Genomic DNA, 19,856 nt, shown 5'->3' on the forward strand with positions numbered 1-19,856 from the left:
GATACGTGCATGGAGGCAATCCTAGGTGAAGGAGGAAAGCAGGCATGTTTCCTGGTTTCATGAAAGCCCTTTGCTCGCAGACCCTGGCCTGAAAAGCTTCCTCGGTGCCTGCAGCCTGAGCCGGCTCCCTGCAGCATGAGCAGTCAGCATTTGTACAAACCCACATTATGACACAGTGAAAACTAACGGGGTGAGTCTGAGTGCCTGCATCTGGCAAGACAAACCCATGCACACACAGAGGAAGTGCAAAGTGCCGTTATGAGGTCTTCCTGGTTTAGCATGAGCTTTCCAACCCGTTTTACAACACAAAACCGCTTCGTGGGAAAGAAGGAAGTCCGTGTTTAGCAATCACAGCGGACGCCCCCTCACCTTCCCGCTTCTGAGCAGCTGGGTGCTCAGTGCCCCAACTTCCAGCGGCCCACACCCACACTCCTTCCCCTGGACCTGGTCCCTGGTCAAGGACTCTGCTCTGCCTGGGTGAGGGGCAGGCTAGGTATGTGGGAGCTGGTGTATACATACCCCAGGTCCCTCACCCCGAGGGGAGACCTCCAAGGTGTCATCTGTACCCTGTTGTCTCCAGTGGTAAATGACTGACATGTGATCATTGGCTACCTTGTCCTCCCTCCCCAGCTCACTTCCCTTACTCCCTGGGAGTTTCCTGGGATCACCTCCCAGATAAACTACAAGCACCCAAACCCTTATCTCAGCGTCTGCTTTAAAGGGAACCAGAACTGAGTTGAGAGAGTTAATGGCTACGGCATGAAATCACCCAGGGTGTTCCTCATTGGGTCCGTGGCTTGTGCCTCTCAATTACCTACTCCAAATCAACCTGTCAGGAACCGCAGACAAGGAACATAAACAAATGAAGACTTATGCCAACAAAGGGTTCCACTGGGACAGAACTTGTTCGGGGAAATGAGGATCTCACCCTTTCCAAAGATACTAACATACACACACACACACACGCACACACAGTTCCCACTTGAATGCAGGGCTGGTCCTGTTCCCTGACTAGCCATCTACCTCCCAAGGAGGTGCTTAGAGAGAGAAGGTCTTTCTCTGATGCTATTGGTGAGGAGAAGCATGCCCAGCTCCTGCAGGAAAGAATGCCACACAGGCCTCCGGAAACAGCTTCCCCGGCAGAGTGCACATGACTGTTTACTCAATGAACCAGACCGTTTTCTCCACCTTCACGGTTCGGCTTCTCCCACTTCTTTTTGTAACTGAGTAACTGAATATGCAGGGCTGCCTCCAGAGGCCTAAAGGGAGATCTCCCCTCCCACGTCCTCCCTCTTCCCTTCCTACAGCCAGAAGGCTTCTGGGTCCAGTTCACGGTTCTGATCTGGAGGCAAGAGAGAGGATGGGACTAGGGATGACAGGCTTTCATCTCCATCTGGACCCTGGTCAACCAAAGCTCGTACTAATTTTCCAGATATCATAAAGGTCTCTTTGGAGGTTAATCTAAACTAAATTTCTTTTTTTTTTTAAAGATTTTATTTATTTATTTGACAGATGGAGATCCCAAGTAGGCAGAGAGGCAGGCAGAGAGAGAGAGAGAGAGAAGCAGGCTCCCTGCTGAGCAGAGAGCCCGATGCGGGACTCGATCCCAGGACTCTGCGATCATGACCTGAGCCGAAGGCAGCGGCTTAGCCCACTGAGCCACCCTGGCGCCCTAAAATAAGTTTCTAAGAGAAGTAATCAAAATCTACAAGCATTTCGTGGAGAGAAATATACTTCATATATGAACATTTACATGGGAAATGTGCCACATATGTAAATGTAATCCATGTTTACTGATGTGTGTGTGTGTATATGCATGTATAGTAAAGATTGTAGCTCTACAAAAAAACACGATGAATCTCAAAAACAATGTGCCAACAAAAAAGCCTTACATCAGATATTTTATGATTCTTGTATATAATATGCTAGAATAGGTACAAACTTTTCTATGGTGCAAGAAATCAGAAGAATGATTATGTGAGGGTAGGCTGGGGGGGTTCCTGGGAAGGGGCATGAAGGGGCTTCCTGGGATGATGTATGTCCTAAATCCTGACAGAGGTTGAGAGCACTGCTGTATGCATATGTCAGAACTCACTGATGGTGCACGAAAGATTTGTGCACTTCATTGTGTAGAAATGTTACCCAAAAAGGGTAAGCAAAAGACTCTAGTTAATGACATTCATGCTAACCTATGGGAGAGGGAGTGTATTTATTTCTGCAAATGACTCTGAAATACATGCAAATGAAATAGGACAGATTGATGGATGGATACAAGGTGGGCTAGATGAGTAAATGTGTGAGAAAGCCAACAGAGTAAAATGTAAATGATAGGACCTAGGGATGGAGTCTGTGGGCGTTCACTGTAAAATCCCTTCCATTTTTCTGTATGTCTGCAAATTTCTATAATAAATTGCTAGAGTTAAAAACAAACAGAAAAAGAGCTGAAGATAATGTTTTTGAGCCTGGATGGGGATAGAGGGGATACAAATTTGTAAAAAACAAAACAAAACAACAACAACAAAACCAGCACATGGAATTGTGGCACTGAAAAAACAATCATTCTAGATCCATAATGGCTACTACTGACAGACTGTGCACCCTTGGGAACCACCAAGCACCAAAGTATTCGTGGTTGGCCCCATTAAAGGAAACGTCTTTTTGTAAGCCACAAACGCACAATGATTCCTGCAAGGGGGCCAATGTTCTGTATGAAATTAGGGTCAATCTGATTAGAGGGATGGGTACAGCTGTATTACGATTTTCCTTCCTTTAAATTCATCAAATTAGAATTTAACAAATTGATCTCATACTTGTGGTTAAAACAGCACAGGCAGTGGGGGAATTCGGTCTCTGGAATATGGAAGGACCATTGCCCATGGAACATAGGTCATCTCTTTTCACATGATTTGACTTAAAGTTACGTCCAAAGGGCAGACGCGCATGGTGACAAGTGGACAGAACTGAGCACAGAACAAGTCCAGCTTCTTTCCCACCTTCTCACTGCCCTTCACTCCCTCTTCTTTCATCCGCTGGCATCCATTCCGTACAGCCGAGCTTGCATCTCAAAATTCCCATTACCAGGGATTTTCCTGTGGATCTTCCCAGGACAGACCAATATGCATGCAGCTAAGTGGCTTTCCCTTTCCCCAAAAAAGACCCACTGGGAGACTGAGGCTGATGCCAACAGGCTGTTCATGGGGAGCACAGAGGATCTGGCCACTAAGAATATTTTTATTTTCCACCTAGGTATGACAGGCATATTTCAGAAATACTGTAGGTTCAATTCCAGACCATGGTGATACAGTGAGTGTCTCAGGAAAGTGAATCGCATGATTATTTTTGGTTTCCCAGTACATACGGAAGTTATATTTATACTCTACTGTAGTCTATTAAGCGTGCAATGGTATTATGCCAAAAGACGTATGTAACTTGATTAAAAAATACTTCATTGCTTAAAAAGGCTAACCATCATCTAAGCTTTCGGCATGTTGTAATCACCGACCACCATCACAAATATAATAATTAAAAAGTTTGAAATATGTGAGAATTACCAAAATTAGACAGAGACACGAAGCGAGTAAATGTCACGGGGAAAATGGTGCCGACCGACTTGCTCATCAACCAAGCGTTGCCACAGACTTTCAATTTGTTTAAAAAAAAAAAATGCAGTATCTCTGAAGTAGAAAGAAGAGAAGTACAATAAAATGAGGTGCATGTACAATATTAGGACGTGTCAGACCCATTCACTGTCCTCCCGCAGTAGAAATCTCCATGTCCTAATCAATGTGTGGATAATAACCACAACCTTCCATGCATCACTAATTGAGGCCCTGCGTGCAAAACCCCTTGGCGCATAGCAGGCGTTCAAAATATGGGCATCGATGGTGCAGCCACTCTGGAAAACAGCATGGGGGTTCCTCAAAAAGTTGAAAATAGAGCTACCCTATGACCCACAAATTGCGCTACTGGGTATTTATACTAAAGATACAAATGTAGTGATCCAAAGGGACATGTGCACCTGAATGTTTATAGCAGCAATGTCCACAATAGCCAAACCATGGAAAGAATCTTAGATATCCATCAACAGATGAACGGATAAAGAAGGTGTGGTATACACACACACACACACACACACACATATACACATATACAGTGGAATACTATGCAGACATCAAAATAAATGCAATAATGTGGATAGAACTAGAGGATATTAAGGATATTTGCAACAACATGGATGGAACTAGAGGGTATTATGCTGAGCAAAATAAGTCAATCAGAGAAAGATAATTATCAAGTGATCTCCCTGATATGAAGAATCTGAGAGGTAACATGAGGGGTTTGGGGGGTAGGAAAGGAATAAATGAAACAAGATGGGATTGGGAGGGAGACAAATTGTAAGAGACTCTTAATCTCACAAAACAAACTGAGGGTTGCTGGGAGGAGAGGGTAGGGAGAGGGTGGTTGGGTTATGGACATTGGGAGGGTGTGTGCTATGGTGAGTGCTATGAAGTGTGTAAATCTGGCGATTCGCAGACTTGTAACCCTGGGACTAATAATACATTATATGTTAATAAAAAATTAAAAAATTAAAAAAATATATATGGGCATCCATTCATGGGCTGAGAACATGCTCTGTGTCACTCTCCATAATGTATTCCAAGGACTCTTCCCAGCAAAACTCGCTGTTTGACTTTTCCCACTTCACAGGGGAGGAAACCAAGGCTTTGAGAGGTTCCATGACTGGTCCAGGATCCCATAGTCCCCGAACATCAAAACAGGACTCCTTTCCAGGTCTGTGGAACCCTGGTCTGCCTCCCCACCTCTACCCTCCATGCAGAAGTATTTTTTAATTATAAACCGCAGGCACCCCTTATCTCCTGATTGTCTCAATGACCCCAAAGCAGGGTGGGAACTCCAGGCACCTTTTTACTGACTGAGGTGATGGAAGCTTAACTGAGTCCAGCCTGACTCCTCAGACCCCAGTCCTATGCTGCTCCTAGAGAAGCCTGTCCCCAGTCCTCCACATCCTAATCTCTTCCCTTTCTCAGCCCAGTTCCCCTGATCCCAATGGCATGGACACTGGGTAAGCCCTGCAGGCTCCGGGCTGGGAAGCCAGGCTCAGCTCTGTGCACAAAGGCCTTGGCAGGGATGGACAAGACAAGACACTGGGCGGGGCTCATGTCTATTTCGTTCAAAGTCCGCTTCTAAAAAAAGTCTGCTAATCTTTAATTCAGGGATTTTATTGTTCTATTATAGAAATTTCATCCCAACTAATGGTTTAAACTATATCAGGAACCTCAGAAGTGCCAATATAAAAACCCAGACATGTACTTATTTAACCTTACTCTCCAAGGTGGAATGTGAACTTGTTACGGGCACGAATGGGGCCTGTCCCCATGAATGCAGACTGGAGGGGTGGCCATTGGCCTACAGGCCATAGGGAGCCCCCAGGTAGGAGGAAGCAATAGGCTGGGTCCCTGTTGCCCGAGTGTGCGTTCTGTGGAAGGCACACTTAGTGCACTCAGACATGCCCTCCCTATAGCCCTCAGCCACACTGCTCCGCTTACACACACAGCCTGTTTTCAGAAGTCTGAGGCCCAGAGGAGCTGCTGTGAGCTTCTGGGGAGAGAGACTATGCCTGGGCCTCATCCTACCCTGAAGATCCCAGAGTCTACCCCATCCATGCCTGAGCATGTCCTATTCAGGTCAGAATCGGAGTGCCAGGGAGAGGCAGTCAGCACCCCAAGGCCTCAGGCCCACAGTCAGCCCTGGGTCAGCCCGGAGGTCCCAGACAGCCCAGGGGTCTAAGAAGGAGGGTTAAAAGGAGTGGGAGAGGTGAGCACTCAGCAACCAACCAAGATCTGGAACACAAGATGAGATTCCCTAAAAGGTGAGGCAGGTACATTCTCACCCAACCCTCACAGAAATACATTTTATTTATTTTTTTAGAAATGGGGAGCAAGAAGGTGGGGAGGGGCAGAAAGAGAAAGAGAGATAATCGTATGCAGGCTCCTTGCCAGCACAGAGCCTGATGCGCAGCCTGATCTCATGTCTCTGAGATCATGACCTGAGCTGAAATTAGGAGTCGGACACCCAACTGACTGAGCCACACAGATGCCCCCAGCTGGACATTTTAAAATACAGCTAGGTGAAACTCCATCCTGGTGTTTCTTGGGGGAAGGGATCTCAGAAACAAAACCCAGAGAGCCCCAAGATGGAGCCTAAAAGTGAACGACCATCTGTGTGACTCACAAGGAGTGAATGAATGAAAGCAGAAGGACTGAGGAACCTACAGCAAGATAGGTCTGGTGTCTTATACTTGGCTGACACCGTCCCTCTGGTTGGTTGGTTGGTTGGTTGGTTGGTTGGCTGGGCTCACCCACCCAGTTCTCTTCCTCTCGACCAGATTTCCACGGCCAGCTTTCCAGAACCAGCCAGTGCATGGAGGTGGGTGGCCGCAGGCCGTGGTCTCAGCCCTGATGGCACCCTGGCCTCACCCGGGAGCTTTCAAACCCCTGAAGCCTGAACTCCAGTCCCAGAGACTCGAGTTGGTCTGGGGTGGGGCCTGGATTGAAAGTCTCTTCAGGGGACTCCAGTGAGCTAAGCCAGGCTTCCTCACTCTCGAGTGCACCTCGCAGGCCCCTGGAGAGCTTGTGAGAACACAGAGGGTTGGGCCCACTTCCCGGCGGCTCTGGCCCAGGAGGTCTCAGGTTGAACCCATGAATGTGCATTTCTGACAAGCTCCCAGGGCTACTGCTGCGGGTCTGCCGCACTTTGAAAAGAGCCGCCCTAAGGCACCTGAGAGCACTTGCATGAGAGCACAGTGGTGGCCTACTGGTGATCCCGTGATTTCAGACTCTACACCTACACAAGGGAGGGGACACAGCCCAGCTCTGTGGCCAGAGGCAAGAAAGGAGAGGAGGTGCGGGTCCTCACTTGACTGCCAACCAGAGGTGGACCCTGGAGACGCCCCTTCATGCCCCTCAACCTTAGTCCTGGCTTCATCTGTGAAATGGGTTTATCTGTGGCACAAGATCATTCTGGAATGTGTGATTCAAGAAAAAGTCCCCCAGTCACCTCATGTATGCTTCAGCACCACCAAGGAGGCAAAGGCAGGCAAGAATAAGCTCCCATGGAGCGGGGGCCACAAGGAGGAAGTGGCTGTCACTGCCGCGGTCAAAAAGCCATACAGCTACTGCTGAGGGATGCACCACGGCCAGGAGGGGATGGACGCTTGAGCACACCCCACAGCATTCCCTGCCACCCCCTCCAGTACCTGTGGCCTCCACACACACACAGGGAAGCTCCATGCTCACTGCTCTGGGGGGACCTTGCAAACTGTCCACATGTGGTGGGACCGATCATACTCATCAGCCCCTCATGAGTGCTTCACTCTCTAACCCCAAAGGGAAGCCATTCCAGGTGTAAGAAAGACTGGGCAGTTGGTTCAGATACCCAGAGGCTCTGGGACAAGGAGTTAGTCCAGACCAGTGGGTTTCAAGCATCTTTATGGGGATGAATATGACCTCTTCTACTTTACACATGTCCCTAACACATGGACAGACAATGCCGAAGGTTTTTGATCGTATGTCTATGCATGAGAGAGAAAACTCAGGCAATACCTGAGTTACAGGGCCCCAGGTCAGGAGTGATGTTAAAAATATTTACTAGGATACTAGTTTTAATAAGGCACAAGTACATCTGGGGGAAAGGTCAGGGGAGCAGAAAGAGAGGTGGGGAAATCATTCTCACCTTCACCTCTCCTCCAGGCCACCTGAAGCACCAGTCCCAGGACCTAGAGCAGGAGGTGGCAACAAGCGTTCCTGTACAGGGCCACTGAGTAAATACTTCAGGCTTTGCAGGACCCGAGGTCTAGGTTGCTATATTCAGCTCTGCCTTCCTACAGCAAAGGCAGCCCACAAACAACATGCAGATGGATATGTATGGCTGGCTGTGTGCCAATAAAACTTTATTTATAAAAATGGTCACCAGACCAGATTTGGTCAAGGCCATAGTTAGCTGGACCCTGACTTGAGGAAAAGGGTTTGGAATCAAGAATCTCTAAGTTTCTTTCCACATTTATGACTATGACTCAATTATTTAACCTAACCAGCCTCAGTCTAGATCTAATTTATCTATCAAAAATACAGTCATTCCTGGCCTTCAGGTATTTTTGTTCCAGGAGCCAAACATGTTCCAATGAGCTAGTGAATGTAAAAATGCTTTGAGAGTCTAGGCTCCTGTGCAAATAGGCCCATGAAAGCATCTAAGAGCAGAGCTTATCACCCTTCCCCTGTGTTTCGGGAAGATTCTATGCACCGTTCATTGGATTAGTCTGCCCAGGCTACTTTTAAAGAATGTGGCTTTTAAGAATGTCTCAGGAAATAAGTCCTAAAGGGATTCTGAAGCTGGAAGAAATAAATAGCGTCTGGCCTCTCCTCCCAGAACTGGAAGCTGTGAAACCCTTCATTAGTGTGCAGTAGAAAATCCTGTACTCCTTATTTCATCCTGTGTGTCTCTAGAGTGGCCTCTGAGGCCAGGAAACAGCATTAGTCAGAAGCTTCCTGGGTAATCTCTTGACATGTCTCGTTCACACAGCCATTGAGAATGCCGTACTGGGGCCAAATTGCACTCAATAAGCTATCCATCCTAAAAGTAATCTTCATAATCCCACCATGCTCTAGGGTGCCTCAGAGTATTGCAAAAGCCCTAAAAATGACCTCTGTGGGTCTGCCTTCCATTATATTTCAGTAACGAAGGTAATGCAGCTACCATTTAATAAGCACATACTATGAGGTTGCAGCTGTTTACGAAGCTTTCCTTGGCTCGTGATTACCACATCCCTGTGAAGTGGGCATCCTGACTGGCATTTTACAGACAATGGAAATGGGGTTCAAAGAATTTAAGCCACTCACCTGGCACCACAGAGGTTGAAAGTAATGGAACTGAGATTGAGGATCTCCTCTGGAACCGAAGCTCTTACGTTACTGCCAATGGCTTCATGCATCAAACATGCGTTATTTTTCCTAGGGTTCTTGTATTTACAAAGAAGAGAAACAATGTGCAAAGAGGTTCAAATGGGACAATTCTTACCTCACCTGTGATCCTCCCAAGGTGAGAGGAAGAGTCAAATTGCACCACCTTGCCCAAGTGAGAATCAGGAAGGTCAAACCAAGAGCTAAGCCCACCTCAAAAGATGTCAGTCTGGCTTATGATTTTTCTGTAGAGGGTAAAATACGGCTTTACTAATAAGATAAGCATAAAGGAAAACTGAGAAGTCTTTTTTTTTTTTTTTAAAGAAAAACTTGGGGGGAAGAAATAAGATAACAAAAACCAGCTAGCTGTTCACCAGATCTCTCTCTTCTTTGAGGGCACTCTGCTAATATATACAAATCCCAACCTCCTTGGAAGTGAGGAGTTGTCATGTGACTGAGCCCTGGCCAGTGGCGTGTGAGCAGGAGTGAGAGCAGTGAGGATCTAATCCCTTAAACTCAGCTATGCACAATCTTCCATGCCTGTGCCTCTGAAAGCAGAGAGAAGCACAACACCCTTGGGAACCAAAATGTAAGCCTGGGAAAGTCTCAAAATGGAAGGCTTCAGAATCCATGGACCATCTCTTGCAATAGGGCCACCCAAAGGCCAGAACCTTCCACAAGAATGAAATCCTTAACTCTGTGTTAAACTCTCACATCTGCAGGACTTATTTGTTAATGCAGCTACCCTTACCCAATCTAATTCCGTAAGGAGTCTGATACAAATTAAAGAGTGGATCACAATAAGTTCTTAACTTATTGCACTTAAGAGTGTTAACAGCTATTATGTGAATCATTATGAAAATCATAACTGCAGAGAAACACTGTTGAAAGCTCTGTAAGCTAGTACAATAAGGAATAGATTTTAAGACTTTTAAAAAGAAACCTTAGTTCTTTTTTTTAAAAGATTTTTAAAATTTATTTGACAGAGAGGGAGAGAGAGAGCGAGCACACAGGCACAGGCAGGGGGAGCAGGAGAGGGAGAAGCAGGCTTCCCACAGAGCAGGGAGCCAGGGTCTCAGGATCATGACCTTAGCTGAAGGCAGATGCTTTACCAACTGAGCCACTCAGATGTCCCTAAAAAAAACCTTAGTTCTTTCCTGGGTTCAAACCCAGGGAAAAAACACAGAGGCAATCTGAGATTTGTCATTCTTAATATTTTGTATATATTCTGTTAAATAAAAAAATATATATGTTATATATGCATATTACATGTATATATGCATATATATGTATGTATTTTTTTTCCTTAAGTAAGGGCCACAGCCAGTGTGGAGCCCAATGCTGGGCTTGAACTCACAACTCTGAGATCAAGACTTGAGCTGAGATCAAGAATCCAACACTTAAACCACTGAGCCACCCAGGCACCCCTAAAATGTATGATTAAAGTTAATTTTACCTGCTTCTTTTTACCTTTTTAATGTAGCTACTAGAAAATTTAAAACTACATCTGTAGCTTGTATTCTAATTCTACAGGACAGTGCTACACCAAATCATGTAGATGTCAGGCTATCTAATTATCCACATGTATTGAGTATCTATGTATGGAAGTTTGGTGGCAGGGGGCTCTAACCTGTTTCTGACAAGTGCTGTGACCTGAGGAAAGTCATCCATCCCCTCTGGATCTTTTTTTTTTTTTTTTTTTCATGTAAGAGATGAGAGATTCAGACTTTTCATATTTTGTAGATTGGTCATCCCAGCCCTATGATTATAGACCAACTGGCCTTTTTTTTTTTTTTAATTTTAATTTTAATTCCAGGTAGTGAACACACCAAGCAATATTAGTTTCAGGTGTACCTATATTGATTCAACACTTGCATTCATCACCCAGGGCTCATCACGGAATGTATGCTCCTTCATCCCCATCACCTATACCACTCATCCTCCTACCCACCTCCCCAGACCAGCTGGCCTTGATGTTATGGTTTAAAGTAAAAAACCAGTAGGACTCCAGCACTTAACTTTGTTCATGACCTACAACATGAACCAGTCTGTGCTGCTTCCCAATCTGTGAACATACTCATCCCTTGAAGTTACCCATATTGCTTCATTTATATGGACCTCTGGCTTCCCTCCTCTACTACAATTCATACTTGATTCTCAGATCATGTACTTCCCGGACATTCCAGTAGACACCTGATCCAGTAAACACTCCCAGCATGCCCCAAAGGTACCTACAGCATAGGCCCAAGGATCTTAGACCCAACTAAGCCACACAGAGAGAGGGAGATGAGCCCTTTTTCAAAAGAACATCCAGTGGTCTCAGAGTGAGACTCTTGCCAAAGGCTATCATTTTAAATAGCTCTTTCTTCCAAAGTTTATTTGAAGGAGGCACTCTGAGGAAAAGCTCATTTCCTTAAAACATCAAAGAAACTAAAAACCAAAAGATGATAGATTTTTCTGGAGACAGACTTCGAAGTGTATAAATAAAATTCTGCAAAGTGTACAAATAAATACTACAAAGAGTTCATTTCTGCTACAGTTGTCCACCACTCTCAATATTACATTTAGCTAACTTAATTTTCCATGGATAAAATTTATTCAAAGTTAAATTTCACTTAATAGGTCATCTGAGTAAACAGTTTCAAGTGTTATTTGCCAAAAAACAATATGTTTCCAGGCTCTAAATGAAATCGGCAGTGTCAGGCTAAGAAAACAACCTTAAAAATTCACAGAGGACTGGAACAATTGCAGAAAAATTGGAGCCCAGAGCTTCGTCTTTTTCATGCAGTTCTGGAGGCACAAAAAAATTACCAATTTCCACCAAAACCATGTCTTGGAGGGGCAAGGAAGAATGCTATTTTAAAAAAAATCCAGAATACTGCAAAACAACATGTCTTTAAAGTCGCAGCTGCCATATGAAGAATGTGTCATCTTTGTGTTACCACACCAACCAAAGACAGCACTGACATTATATTAAGCACCCTGCATCCTTATCGTCCCCTGGGCAGGTACTCTGGGCACCTAGTTTTGAGAAGAAGGCAAAGAGGGAGATGGGGGATGGGGCAGGGGAGGGGTAGAGGAGAAGAGGAAAGGAGAGGGAGGGTCCAAGGAGGGGGTGGGGTATGATATGGAATTTTGCAAATGCAAAGAAGTTATTTAGGAAAACGGAGCAGGTCAACTTGGGGTGGATGTCTTCATGAATCTCTCTTCTTGAAATGTTGTGGAACTACTGGATTTGTAAAGTGGAAGAAGTAGAAAGGATAAACTAGTTGCAAGCCTATTTCACAGATGAGGAAATTGACATTTGAGAAGCAAAGTAAGCCCCTATCCTGAACAGAGATACACCCAGGATGGAGATCATTCCATCTCCAGGCTCTGAATATACTTACTCTAATGGCACCTAAAGCCATGGGTTCCTAGAACACAGTCTGAGAAGCCCAGTGACATGATGAGTAGCACTAGGTGTACCTTATGACAAGAACCAAATTAATTCTTGCCTATGACCCTGACACCATTACTCACATGGTCATGGGCCATGCTGGCATCCCAAATGCTCAGGCCCCCTAGTAAATAATCACTACTCTGAGCACAGAGGGAAGCCTGATGCATCATCTTTGGAAGTACACTCTTGTTCTGCTGACATCATCACAAAGCAGAAGAGAGGCCAGTCCAGAAACCACATGGCTTCCTTCTTAGCCTCTACACTGAAGACTTCTGAGAGCAGACACTACTGCATTCAACCAGTACAAGCAATATTCCTTGCCTCCAGGGCCCTCTGACCTCTTAAGGAAACCTGGGCGACTAGGCCTTGGCTCAGTCCAGTTCAATCCCGCCCTTCCACAGTAAGTTAGAGGTAGAGAAGATGAATACTACTGTATTTAAATGCCAAATCCGATGTTATGAGTGCTGTTGCTCTCAACACTTTTGCATAAAATATCTGTTCTATGAAAACTGAGAAGCAGACTTCCAACAGCATTCTGGAAAGAGCACCAAGGCTACTGGGGGTCACCTGTGTCTGTGGTCACATTTTGACCACGTTCTTGTAGAAAGAGAGCATTCCTCAGAGGTGATGTGCTTATTACCATAGCGAGATCTTTCAAGCTTTTATGTACTAGAAAATAGTGCTTGAACCTCTCAGCCCACCTTCCTGATGGGTCAGACCTGGGCCACCTGAGGATGTGGCCTGTTGACAGAACAAGAGGAACAGAATGTGCCCATTCCTATGAGGAGGGGTTGGAGAAGGTATCCATGACCCACCTATAATGGAGGAATGGCTGCTCCCAACAGCTGGCAATTCATGAGGGAACTCCTACTACAGAACTACCACACACAGGGCACTAAGCTGGTCATACTTCATGACTTCATTACCAATTCTCACAGCAGTCATGAAAAGTCAGAATGGTTACCTCAATTTCTCACAGAAGCAGAGAGAGGCTCAGAAAGCCTATTTTGCCCAAAGCCCACAGCTTCTAAGCTGGGATTCAAATCCAGGGGAGGGTGATTCCAAAACCCAGGAAGAGACGAGCTCTCAAATCTACATGTCCACTTTATATCCTTGAGGTGCCTGCAATTAAGCTAGAAAGATGGCAGATGGAAGCTCTAGACCTGCCCATCCAATAGAACTTTGTGTGATGACAGAAATGGTCTACGATCTCCATTATGGTAGCCATGAGCCATACACAGCTATTAGGTATTTGACATGTATCTAGTGCAGTTGAGAATCTGAATTTTTAATGTATTTAATTTGACTTAATTTGAATTTAAGTCACTACTGAGTGTCCATATTGGACAGCACAGTGAGAGACATTTTGTCCAAAAACATTTAGCAAAAAGAATGGTCACAGCAGCCTGGGATGGTCAAGGCAGGTCTGGTGAAGAACAGAGACTCCAGGCAGGCCCTTGCTGTGTCAGGACTTAAAAAAGACCCCTCCTCTTTCAGGCATGATCACCTTCCTTGTGGTCTTTGGCTCTGAGGTCCAGCACCCAGAAATCAAGCCCAGTTCCGATAGCCCCCAAATGAAGACACTGAGAATGTTCCTATTGAGTCTTTATTCTTTCTGGACTAGCTCTGAGCATTATGAGCTCTAGTTCTCCTCCTGCTACTCTCTAGAAACCCTTCCTCCTCTCTCCCCCTGTGCCTTCTCTGTCAACACCAAAAACCTGGACATCTTCCTTTCTACCTGGGGGCTGAGTCATTTCCTCTCTTGAAATTGTTTTAATGTGCTTTATTCTTCTACACCCATCACTCTGAAAAAGATGCTTCTTGATACAATGAACAATGCCACTCACAGAGACAGCACCCCCCCCCCAACATACATCTCTCAACAGGGATCAGAAGCCCTTCTATCACCATTGGCCCTGAGCATGGTGGCTGACCTCAACCCGAAGCCAGTCACTGTACTGCAAGTGACTCCATTCTTTCCCATACCAAAGGTATACCAAAGGTGCCAAATGGCCTCCTAGTCTAGTCTTTCTAGTATTTCTAGTCTTCTGACATCTCGCTCACTACCTGCCTCTTAGTTATCAGAAGACACTGAAAAATATTTGGCCACATGACCAGATCAGCAACCAGGGTTCTTGCTGCATCTTTCTACAAAAGGCTCTGTTGGCTCAGTCTGGCACTCAAACCCATCACATCCATTTTTTCTTCTAGCTCATGGAGCAGCCATGTGCTTCACTAACCTTCAAGGGTATTCCTTCAGAGAATTTAGTAATAGCCACAGTAACCCTGAATTCTCCAGCTTGAGGAATATAGACGATATAGCATTGTGGGTTGTTGTGGGTTTGGGATGGGGGGATTGCTGGTAATTGATTTTTAATTCTTTCCAGCTCTGCCTAGGAACGGACTATTAAAACTCTCAGGATGGTGGTGAAGGACACCTCTATCAAAAAAAAGGCAGGCACACAACTTCACAGAGCAACTTCTGTTTTCAAAGGTCTAAGGTTCTTTGGGCTGCAATGAAGACTATTTATATCTTTGCAGTGTGACACTAAAAATGAGACTGGCCTTTGGATGTGGGATCAACACATGGTTGAGCTCCTGACCCCTCAGAAGGGGCATGCATGGGGCCCAAGTTCCCACCATCCATGGAAAGGAGGTCCCAGAGAGCCAAACAGCCCAAGTCAGGATTGGCAAAGTACAGCACAGGCCTAATACCTCTCAATGCCTGTTCTGTATGGTCTATGAGCTAAGAATGGTTTTTAAATGTGTAAAGGGTTATAAAAGGATAATTAAAAAAAAACAAAAAAACAAAAACTATAGACATAATATATGGGTGGCAATAGCTAAAATATTTCCTGTCTGTCCATTTGTGAGACAAGCTTCCTGACCCCTGGTTGAAACTAACAAGGCCCTCAACCATCCAGAGGGTGCTTGCCTTTTCTGAGATTTGGTGGGCTGGATTCTGACGATTCCAAGTCCCCTTCATTCCCTTTATGTTTGCTTTCCTTTCAAGATCAACATAAAGACACAACAGATATTAAATATGACCACTGGTAAATGAATATTCACTTCTCCCAAGAAGACCAACAACACAGTTAAGGATATGGATCCACCCCCTTTTTCTTTACTGTGACAGAAACAAGGCTCCTGCTTAAAAACCACCCAGAGAGGATTCCAGAGATCAAAGCAAAGATTGCCAGAGAACACCCTCACCCAACCTGCTCCCAACTCAGTTTCCCACTTGAGAGCACCAGCCCCCACATTCAATAGCAGCACAGAATCATGAGGGTCGCTGACTTTAACTTACCTTTCACCCATGCCCTAGAAAAAGAATGCAGAGGTAGAATCACACCCAGAACGTCCCCTTTCAGTTTCTTAGACACCTGCCCTAAATGTTATTAAGATCTCTCTGGGTTAGAACTCAAAGGGAAAAGATGGCGTCCAGCTCTTCCTTAGTCATAACCAGAGAAAATGGCAGCCACTGCGCACAACAGCAGCTGTAACTGTTACCTGGTTCAGTGCAGTTCTTGCTGCTCCGGAATCCTGCATCTTCTGAAGTCAGAGTGTCATTCACCTGCATTAACTTCCTTCCCACGGTCCACTGTCGGTCTTCCCCTAGGAGGTCCATGAAGTCGAGGTCTGGGGAGACAAAGAGCATAACCACACATCACTAACAGCTGGGCTTTGGCATTTCCCAATGCTGAATGTCCAGCGCCTCCATCAGCCACCATTTGCTCAGTGGTGAGCCTATTCCTCCTGCCTTGGGTCTTATCATTATACTCCATTCACGCAGCCCCTGACTGCCTGCTGGCTTCCTTGGGCTGCTGGATCCTGCTGGGCCTGACAGAGGCTGCCCTCAGCCACTGACTGGGAGGGACTGGTATATTACTACCTCACCCACTCCAGTGGGATGACTTCAAGATGCGTATTCTAAACTGAATTACAGAATCTTCTCCACTGGGATTATGCTCCAGTTGTCTACAGTGTAATACTCCTGATAAAACACAATGTATTAATTGCTGTCCTTTTCTGCCTTAATTCCTCACTCCTAGTAACACACTGATACATGTTTTAACAACCAACTCTCTCTGGAGGGGGTGGGCAGGGGGAGTCCTTGTTTGGAGCCACTGGCCTATTTCCATAGTGTAAATATTCTCATCATGGCCAAGTTCCCACGTTGACCTCACCGAACATGGATTTGGGAAGAGATGGGTATAATTAGGTCCATGAAGTCAGTGTGACTCTTTCGAGCCCACCAGCATCTACTCCTCCCAAATAAACCTCTCACAACTGAACACTTTCTCAGGAACTGCTTCTGGAGGGTTCCCCAAGCTAGGATACCATGTCAACATCCCCAGAGTCTGGGCCAGTCAATGTTGCATATCAAGACTTCCACAAACAAGAGATGAAAGCACAAATGTGAAAACACTGAACCACTGAATGAAATACAGGAGGAGCAGGTTAAGAGTGGTGAGATCTCCAGCTGAGATGACTGTAGGGACCGACGTGCCAAGAGAAAGAACAAAGATGAAGGGCACATCAGAGGGGAGAAAGAAGCACGTAACCATAAAGGACTTGTTGACCTTGAAGTGCTGTGGAGCACGGAACGGGTGGTAAGCTGCCTGTGAGCAGAGGGGATGGAGATACCTTAGGGGAGGGAGCTAAGCTACAGACAGCACCAAGAAGGTCATAAGCAAATAGGGAGAAGTATGAGACATGATGCATGGGGTCTTCTGGGAGGGGACTAAAGAGAAGAGAAGAGGTAATGGGGAATTCAACATTCCGTTAGAGAATGGATCATGAAAGGAAAGGAAAGAGGACAGGTAATAGCATAAGGCAAGGTCAGCAGAAAGGGAATTTCAGGAGTGGCCAATGGCCTTGACCTACAGACAAATCAAGTAAGACAAAGGCTAAGAAATAACAGAGCTGGACCTCAGAGAGCCACTGGGCGGTGGAAACAGCAAGCAAAGACAGTCTTTCTGGTGGCTTAGCACTAAAGAAAGATGTGGCGTGAGGCAAGGGACACCCTTTGAGTGTCCAGAAGTGTGGTGGGCAGAAAATGGATCTAAGTACAAGATAAAGGCCTAATTCATGGGCCAAGTGGCCTTCACAGAAGGCCAGAAGGAACACTTCATCCAGCCACATCAGTGTGATGTTCTGAAATGGGCAATGAAGAGCTGAAGGTCATCATACCCATTCCCCTATTTCCATGGTAATTTTAGTTTCCCAGATGATTCCACCTTCATTGTTGAATTTGAACCTCACGACACTGGTTGGGAAAGCAAGAGGGAGCAGGGATGTTGTCCACTTTGTCCACTATTGTCTCTCTAACACCAAATCACTCCTGGCTCAGAGGAGGTGCTCAGTAAGTATGGGTTGAAAAACCTATTCCCATTTTGGGGATGGACAAAGTAAGACTCGCAGAAGTTTATGGAAATCAGAGTGCTTGTAGACATCTCACATAAGCCACAGGACACATATAAGTGCAGCAGCTCATGCACCAAGGTCTTTCTCAGTCAAATGGAATCTGCTCTCAGATATAAAATCATCAAGGTATTTCATTACAACTTACACATATTAGCCAGAACAGCTATTTTAGACATCTCTCTCTCTTTCTCTCTCTCTCTCACACACACACAAATGTAGAATGTGGAACCTAACAAGAATTAACTATCAGTTTAGATTCTGAAATGCAAAAGCCCACGTGGTGGCCACAGACATCAGTGTAGTCATAACTAAGAGAACAGTGCCAGAGATAATTCAAGGTGAAAGCAAGGCATTTGCGTCATCTGGTTAACCTCCACAGTTAATTCTTAGGATTAAGAACGGTGACAGGCAGAGAAAATAATCTCAAAAGTTCATGAAGAAACAATAAGGTCAGTGGCCTGAAAATCCAACAAGCAGCCCTGAAATGTGAATTTAGCACCTTATTGTCACAAACTATCTGCAAGTGTGCAGAAAGACAGCGCATTTGTCTCAGGCTGGGTTTCCACAGCGGCCCCGGAAATGAGGATCTGAACATGGGTTTTTCCTATGGGGATGGGGGGTGACCCCAGGAAGTACCTGTAAGGGAACAGGACCATGGGGTGGGGAAGGGGAGACAGCCAACAGATGATACACTTCAAGCCAGTCACCAGAATGAGTCAACTAGAGCTTGGCTCCCCTGGAAAGCTCTGGGGGTCAAAGTAGACAGGTAGCTCAGATACTCAGGAGTGAGCAAGCTTAGGTACGTATCTACCTATCCGCGGTCTGCCATTGGTTGAAGGCTATTTCCAGGGGGCATGAATTCCCTGGCACTTTGAACTTGGTACATGGGAGTCCAAGGTGGGCTCTAGTGCCCAGGCAAGGGCCTTAGACAATGAAATGCAGATGCTAAGACTTAAACAGTACCAGTGAGCACTGAAGAGGCAAGAACAAAGGGATATGGGCAGGGCACTGATGGCATTTCCCAGCCTGCATAAGATCCAAAGGCAGAGGTGTGCTACAGATCAACAGACTGGCCACTCTGCTGTTCTCACAATCGGGGTAGAGAAAAGTGCTTTGTGGTACTACAGTCCGAATGCTTAGGGAGACTCCAAAGATTTGCAGAGAAGCAAGTGTCCCTTCCAATGACTTCCAAAGTTCTTTCTCAGGCCAAGTTTCCATGGTTCTGTAATTCTGAAAGAAAAGCTGATACCAATTAAGAGATGTAAAAATAAAGCCAGCTATTGTAGCAGAAAATTAGAGGATTTTTTTTTACATAATGATTCAATATCTTCAGGCATTAGAGACCATTAAGGCAGCACCTCTGGATTCCAAAACCTACAAATTTTTATCTCAACAAAAATATAGTTGACCACTAACCACTGAACTACTAATGTGGAGACCAGAGTCTGAGAAAATCAGAGTGATGACAGCAAGTACTGCATTCACTTCCTTCCCTACTGAGAACCAAGTGTAACACTATTATACCCCATTCCATTTGGTCTCACAAAATCCTGGTGAGGTAGGGAGGGGCAGTTGGTGCTGGGTCAACCTACCTCTGAAGTAAAGAAGTCGGGGTAGAAGAGATTTGCCTAAAATCAGAGCCAATCCATAGCCAACCACCCCAACTACCATTTAAGAGCTATTATGGCTTCCATTTACTGAGTGTCTATTATGTGCAAAGAACTTTCCATTCCATCCATGTTTCATTTTACAGCAGTCTTATTTTGAACCATTAGCCCCATTTGCAAATAAGCAAACCAAAGTGTGAAGAAGTTCAAAGACTCACCCAAGGTCACATGGCAAGCAATGGGGATCCAAATGGGGATCCGAACCCAGGCCTGGTCACCCAAGGGCCACATTCATGGTAGATCCCTAGGGAGGATGCAGTCCATCTGGCTGCATTATTCAGGTACAGTGAGGCAGATCAGCAATGCGGCCTGAATCTTTTAATAGGTTAGGGGTGAAGATGGGCC

The 19,856-nt window shown here is 45.5% G+C and overlaps 1 protein-coding gene across 1 annotated transcript in view; it reads right to left on the minus strand.

Annotated features, from left to right (window-relative positions):
• Positions 1 to 19,856, minus strand: part of SLC24A3 (solute carrier family 24 member 3) — a 486,207-nt gene that overhangs the window by 409,879 nt on the left and 56,472 nt on the right. The window contains exon 2 of the mRNA XM_082743162.1: positions 15,928 to 16,056. Coding sequence (XP_082599288.1) covers positions 15,928 to 16,056 — 129 coding nt within the window. The remainder of the gene's footprint in view (positions 1 to 15,927; positions 16,057 to 19,856) is intronic.

Source organism: Mustela nivalis, assembly GCF_964662115.1.
Source record: "Mustela nivalis genome assembly, chromosome: 8".
In the NCBI taxonomy this organism is placed as follows: domain Eukaryota; kingdom Metazoa; phylum Chordata; class Mammalia; order Carnivora; family Mustelidae; genus Mustela; species Mustela nivalis.